General features: G+C 39.4%; 1 protein-coding gene across 2 annotated transcripts in view; it reads right to left on the bottom strand.

Moving 5' to 3' along the window:
- The window catches only part of LOC138321028 (general transcription factor 3C polypeptide 5-like), a 36,018-nt gene that overhangs the window by 26,961 nt on the left and 1,453 nt on the right, over positions 1 to 7,604 (bottom strand). The window contains exons 1-3 of one of the 2 annotated variants that reach the window (XM_069264416.1): positions 7,383 to 7,591; positions 6,196 to 6,394; positions 5,453 to 5,710 (exon numbers count right to left, since the gene is read on the bottom strand). In XM_069264416.1, coding sequence (XP_069120517.1) covers positions 5,453 to 5,710; positions 6,196 to 6,394; positions 7,383 to 7,574 — 649 coding nt within the window. In that variant the 5' untranslated portion in view covers positions 7,575 to 7,591. Of the gene's footprint in view, positions 1 to 5,452; positions 5,711 to 6,195; positions 6,395 to 7,382; positions 7,592 to 7,604 lie in introns of those variants that run through there. The other variant, XM_069264417.1, reaches the window with a different exon arrangement.

A 7,604-nucleotide genomic window follows, 5' to 3' on the forward strand; every position in this document is an offset into this window, starting at 1 on the left:
TTTTTAAACAAGAGGCCCAGAGGGCCTGTATCACTCACCTGGTTTGTTATGCCAAGTAATGTTCTGAAAACAGGTTCATTGTTTCTCTTCTGAAGGATATTAAAGAATTAACTCTATTTCCCCTTTTCAGTCCTACTCTTTCTGCTTCAGGAGAGGGAGTCAGAGCCAAAAATTATATTTACTGATTCCATGCAGAACTCTATGACTAGTAGTAATTTAAAGGATTTACCTCTATCTCCCCTATTTGGACCTGCCCCTCCTGCCCCCAGGGGGTCAGGGCCAAAATTTATACAAACTCTGTTCCCCTCCCTCCAAGGCTGTTTCTGGCCAAATTTTGTTACAATCGATGTAGAACTCATGACGAGTAGTGATTTAAAGGAAATGTTGACGGACGGACAACACGCCATAACATAAATATATGGAACGTCAACAATCGACTTCTTCTCCATAACTGCTGGTCGGATTTCAACAAAATTTGACTGTGGTAGCATCCTTATGGGCTACTAACTGAAAATTGTACAAATGATGGGGCTGACCCCCCAGGGGCATGAGGGGCGGGGCCAAAAGGGGCAATTTGGCTATTTCCATTTAAACGACTTCTTCTCTGAAACTAAGCATGGGATAGCACCCAAAATGCAATGGTAGCATCCTTATAGGGTGGGGATTCAAAATTGTACAAATGATGGGGCTGACCCCCCGGGGGCCTGAGGGGCTGGGTCAAAAGGGGTCAATTTGGCTATTTCCATTTAAACGACTTCTTCTCTGAAACAAAGCATGGAATAGCACTAATAATGCAAGTGTAGCATCTTTATAGGGTGGGGATTCAAAATTGTACAAATGATGGGGCTGACCCCCCGGGGGCCTGAGAGGCGAGGTCAAAAGGGGTCAATTTGGCTATTTCCATATAAATGACTTCTTCTCTGCAACTAAGCATGTTATATATAAATATATACCACCCATAATGCAATGGTAGCATCCTTATAGGGTGAGGATTCAAAATTGTGCAAATGATAGGGCTGATCCCTCCGGGGGCCTGAGGGGCGAGGTCAAAAGGGGTCAATTTGGCTATTTCCATATAAATGACTTCTCTGCAACTAAGCATGGGATATATATATATATAGCACCCATATGCAATGGTAGCATCCTCATAGGGTGAGGATTCAAAATTGTGCAAATGATAGGGCTGACCCCCAGGGGGCCTGAGGGGTGGGGTCAAAAGTGGTCAATATGACTATTTTCATATAAGCGACTTCTTCTCTGTAACTAAACATGGGATTACGCTCATAATGCAATGGTAGCATCCTTATAAGGTGGGGATTCAAAATTGTGCAAATGATGGGGCTGACCCCCTGGGGGCCTGAGGGTGGGTCAAAAGGGGTCAATTTGGCTATTTCCATATAAATGACTTCTTCTCTGCAACTAAGCATGGGATATATATATATATACCACCCATAATGCAATGGTAGCATCCTTATAGGGTGAGGATTCAAAATTGTGCAAATGATAGGGCTGATCCCTCCGGGGGCCTGAGGGGGCGAGGTCAAAAGGGGTCAATTTGGCTATTTCCATATAAATGACTTCTCTGCAACTAAGCATGGGATATATATATATATAGCACCCATATGCAATGGTAGCATCCTCCTAGGGTGAGGATTCAAAATTGTGCAAATGATAGGGCTGACCCCCAGGGGGCCTGAGGGGTGGGGTCAAAAGTGGTCAATATGACTATTTTCATATAAGCGACTTCTTCTCTGTAACTAAACATGGGATTACGCTCATAATGCAATGGTAGCATCCTTATAAGGTGGGGATTCAAAATTGTGCAAATGATGGGGCTGACCCCCTGGGGGCCTGAGGGTGGGTCAAAAGGGGTCAATTTGGCTATTTCCATATAAACGACTTCTTCTCTGAAACTAAGCATGGAATAGCATCCATAATGCAATTGTAGCATCTTTATAGGGTGGGGATTCAAAATTGTACAAATGATGGGGCTGACCCCCCGGGGGCCTGAGGGGCGGGGTCAAAAGGGGTCAATTTGGCTATTTCCATATAAATGACTTCTTCTCTGCAACTAAGCATGGGATATATATATATAGCACCCATAATGCAATGGTAGCATCCTTATAGGGTGAGGATTCAAAATTGTGCAAATGATAGGGCTGATCCCTCCGGGGGCCTGAGGGGCGAGGTCAAAAGGGGTCAATTTGGCTATTTCCATAAAAATGACTTCTTCTCTGCAAGTAAGCATGGGATATATATATATATATAGCACCCATATGCAATGGTAGCATCCTCATAGGGTGAGGATTCAAAATTGTGCAAATGATAGGGCTGACCCCCAGGGGGCCTGAGGGGTGGGGTCAAAAGTGGTCAATATGACTATTTCCATATAAGCGACTTCTTCTCTGCAACTAAACATGGGATTACGCTCATAATGCAATGGTAGCATCCTTATAGGGTGGGGATTCAAAATTGTACAAATGATGGGGCTGACCCCCTGGGGGCCTGAGGGGCGGGGTCAAAAGGGGTCAATTTGGCTATTTCCATATAAACGACTTCTTCTCTGAAACTAAGCATGGAATAGCATCCATAATGCAATGGTAGCATCGTTATAGGGTGGGGATTCAAAATTGTACAAATGATGGGGCTGACCCCCGGGGGCCTAAGGGGTGAGGTCAAAAGGGGTCAATTTGGCTATTTCCATATAAATGACTTCTTCTCTGCAACTAAGCATGGGATATATATATATATATAGCACCCATAATGCAATGGTAGCATCCTTATAGGGTGAGGATTCAAAATTGTGCAAATGATATAGTCCGGAGGCTTAAGGCTGGTTTTTGGCCGAATCGTGCACATTGTGATACAAGTATGAAATTTGGCACACAGTTACTATGGCCCATTCCAAATATTTTTAGACCGAGACCCCAAGGAGATTTCACCTGTGGCGGCCATGGCCTCAACGACAAATGGGAAATCAAATGGATGACTATTCCATCTGCTGGTGAAGCATGTCGTGTTGTTATCAAATGTGGCTGCTGCAAAGGCTGTAAGAGGCAGTGTAAATGCAGGAAAGCGGATTTACCGTGCACAACGCTTTGCAAGTGTGGTGGATGTGTTTCATAACCATATATACAATGAACTTCTAATTATCGTGTGTGGTCAGTGATAAAGAGAACAATAACTTTTGTTTTAATGTCTATTTACATTATGTGGTTCGTAAAGCTCTCCTTCAAATATATCAACATACCCATAGAATGAAAAGGAAACGCAATCAATTTGTTAACAATTGCTATTTTTGAAACTTGAATAACATTAATATGTCTCATTTACTAATATACAAGCAATTTAAAGTATTTCCCTCTATTGGGCCCCGCCACCTCCTGCCCCCTGTTCTTCCTGCCCCCGGGGGACCAGAAATGTTTGGCATTCATGCAGAATAAATTTAAAGGATTTACCATTATTTTTTGCTACCTAAGGATGTTTTTGTGGCTAAATGCATTAGTAGCGATCTTTTTCTGACCCTCCAGCCCCCCCGGGGGCAAGAGCCAAAATTTGTTCTGTATAGCTAATAATCCTAATACGATTTAAAGGAAATATTTCCCCTATGCCAAGCCCTCTCCTGCCCCCGGGGTTACAGTTTTTTGTTTCCCTTCCCCCAAGGACACAAAAACTAGTAATGATTAACCTTATTTCTGTCTCATCAAAATTTTATTTTCCATACATTCCATTCAAAAATATGACAGCTTTAAAGAATATTTACCTCAATAAAATTTCAATATAGAAAATGGATTTTCCCGCCCAAAATACAAGCATATTGGCCCCCAAAATGACCACCATATTGAAAAGGATGGGTCAGAGCCAAAATTTATACAAGCTCTGTTCCCCTTCCCCCAAAGATGTTTGTGGCCAAATTTGGTTACAATCCATATGCTGATTTACCTCTATTTCCCCTATTGGGCCCCGCCCTCCTGCCCCCGGGGGGTCAGAGCCAAAATTTTGAATACATAGCGATTTAGGTAGAGAACGACGGACGAAAAATTACGACGGACGCCGCGCCATTAAGCTCACCGGCCCTATCGGCCAGGTGAGCTAAAATTAGGCTTTTATTGCAATTACTTTTCAAGATATATGAATTTGAAAATTTTCATGGCGGCCATCTTGGAAAATAGCCGCCATGGCTGCCATTGGTGAAATCTCGTTGAGGTCTCGGTTGGAAAATATTTTGAATGGGATATAGTAACACGTGGGCCAAATTTGATGCTTGTATCACAATGTGCACGATTTTCCCCCTAAGCCTCCGGACTAATAGGGCTGACCCCCAGGGGGGCTGAGGGGTGGGGTCAAAAGTGGTCAATATGACTATTTCCGTATAAACGACTTCTTCTCTGTAACTAAACATGGGATTACGCTCATAATGCAATGGTAGCATCCTTATAAGGTGGGGATTCAAAATTGTGCAAATGATGGGGCTGATCCCCCGGGGACTTGAGGGCCGGGTGGGGTCAAAAGGGGTCAATTTGGCTATTTCCATTTGAACGACTTCTTCTCTGCAACTAAGCATGGGATATATATATATATATAGCACCCATAATGCAATGGTAGCATCCTTATAGGGTGAGGATTCAAAATTGTGCAAATAATAGGGCTGACCCCAGGGGGCCTGAGGGGTGGGGTCAAAAGTGGTCAATATGACTATTTCTGTATACCAGGTAAAGACTTCTTCTCTGTAACTAAACATGGGAAATGGAGCAATTTTTGCTGTTATCATATAAACGACTTCTGCTCTGCAACTCAGTATAGAAGAGCACTCATAATGCAATATTAGCATCCTTATAGGATGGAGATTTAAAATTGTACAAAGTATAGGGCTGACTCCCTGGGGCCTTTCTGAACCTTTGTATTGAATAGCATATTTGTATGGTATCAATAGCATTATTATATGGTTGTGTTTCAAAATTTAACAAATTTTGGAGTCAATTTTACTAATTTTTCTAATAGTAAGAGTCTTTGTGATAATTACAAAAAAAAACAAAAACAAAAAACAGGTGAGTGATACAGGCCCTCTGGGCCTCTTGTTAGTTAGTGCAGGTGTAGAGAGAGAAAATGAGAGAATCCTTCATATTCTGAACATGATGAATGAGTTGCTTCCCTTTGATTTCCTTGGATCAATATTTGTACATAAAAAAAAAGACTTTTTTTTTTTTTTTAATTTGGTAACAAGAAAAGTAAAGTAGTAACAAACATATTTTGCATGCATCTTATTGTTAAACTTTAGGTCAAAATATTGGTTTTTTTTTTTTTATTTGCCTATATGAATCATATGCCATGGTACACCAGAATGAGTCTCATAATGATGTTCTTCATTCTAGATCTAATATCACTCAAACACCTGTAAGGTTAATGAAGTAACCATTCTGATATATATGTCAGGGATATGATTTAACCTTACCAGTGCCAATAAGGTTTTGAGGACGATTTCTATCAGGATTAATATAGCCGGGTCTGTGTTCGACATCTTTTCGGAGGAGGTAGCTTTTGTCTGGAAAGTCCATCCGTGAGAAACTGCTAGGAGGTAGGAAGAGAGGGCAGCCATTTTCCAGAAACTCCCGTCGGTCACACAACTTGTTAAGGACGAGCTTCTCAGTGACATTTTTATAGGTCTTGTCTGGCTGCCGAACCACAGGCAGATACTGGTAGTCCACCATAGCTGAGCATTTGAAGATAAAAGCGATTTATGGGTATAAGTTAGCTTCAATGTTACAATGTATAAGTCATTACACTAAGACAAAATTTCTTTTAATTTTGTTGACATCTTCATCAAATTCAATTACATGCATATATCTTTTTGGAACAGTGATCATTAAGAATACATGGTCATGCAGTACGTGTCTATGAATATACCTGGGTAAGCTGTATTTATATGGAAAGGTATAAAAAGAAAGTCAAACGTTGTAAGCCAGTTTTTTTTTTCTTACTGGAGCCAAAAATACAGCTTATATCTTAGACACTTATCATGTAACATTCATGATTAAGTAACCTTCCTACTGTTTTGTTCTACTGCTTTTTGTGAAGAATAATGGCCAGGCAAAATTTCCAAATCTAATAAAATTATATCTTTATGAAACTGGCTGACACGGATAATCATTGATTAATAAATTCTCCATAGGTTTGGGAATGAAATCATTCTTGTACCTTGGAACTTATAGGTTGTGTCAATCACTCCAATTATCTCAATATGGTATTCAGATTTCTCTGGGCTATCTTTCTTCCATCTTCTTTTCACCTTCATCAGCAAATTAGTGGTGGGGTAACGTTCTCCATACACAGACTTACAGTAGATATCCCTTGGTCGCCAACGTAAAGCAATTCTTTTATTGCTCTGGCTGAAGGACTACAACAATGAATTGATTGAAAATGTAAACATATTTAATATATGTGAAGTTTAACTCAAGGTCTTGTAGTTACCTCTGGGAAACCTTGATCTCCATAAATGTAAATTCTTAAATAATGAAATATAAAAGAAAAACTAACCCAGTAATAACCCATTTATCTTAATACCATATAGCTACAAAATATATTGTTACAAATAATTGGCTTTATCTCCTGCACTAGATATGTTTTATCATGTTTATAATTACATGTAGTTTAGGTCGAGGTACAAAATTTAGCCACCAGCTACAACTACATACATACAGACATATGCCTCAAAATAAGTTATACCATATTGTTGAAAAGTTATTTAATGTTTATAGTAATTTATACTTCAATTACAGGCATATATGCCTCCAATAATTTATACCATATTGTTGAAAAGTTATACATGTATAATGCTTATAGTAAGTTATACATCAATTGAACGGATTTTTTTCTTTTTATTATTATTATTTACATTTTTTTATTCTTTTTTAGGTGATATAAACCAAAATGCTATACCGATATATATAAATATATCTATATAGCTAAACACTTTCATTCCTTTTCACTTTCAATATCACCATCAAACTCATTCTCAACATCCATCATCATCACCACCATGCACCCACATCTTCATCATCATATCCATAATCATCACCATCATCAGTTCAAATCATCACCATTATCATCTCAAATCATCATCATCATTCATCGTTATCATCATCAATATGAAGTTTTACGGTTTAGAATCATGGCTAATTCTGACCATATACATTTAAACATGTGTTTAGGGTACATGTACATAATGCCAGAAATATCTTATAATCAATGTGTAAAAGGTGTTTGAGTCAGTCAGTCAGTCATATACAATTCATTTGATGGAATGCCCCTACCAGCTGTATACAGATAACATCTGCTTAACATTAACAGATTAGTGTTATACAGTCAGTAAGTTACATGTGCACCTTAGACAGTTCTTTACACCCTCCAAGTGTTTCTAACGCTTTGTCAACATCATTTACAATAGCTGGATGTTCAACAGACACTAATTTAACGTTGTTCACAAACGGAACTGATGTTAAACTTTCTCCATCCGACCAAACATTGCTACATGTAGTTATCGAGTCCTTTGAACCTGGCGCTGCCGCTTCAGCCATGTTTGTTGATGTTTCGGTAATTACTCTCAA

Source organism: Argopecten irradians, chromosome 4, assembly GCF_041381155.1.
Source record: "Argopecten irradians isolate NY chromosome 4, Ai_NY, whole genome shotgun sequence".
Lineage (NCBI taxonomy): Eukaryota > Metazoa > Mollusca > Bivalvia > Pectinida > Pectinidae > Argopecten > Argopecten irradians.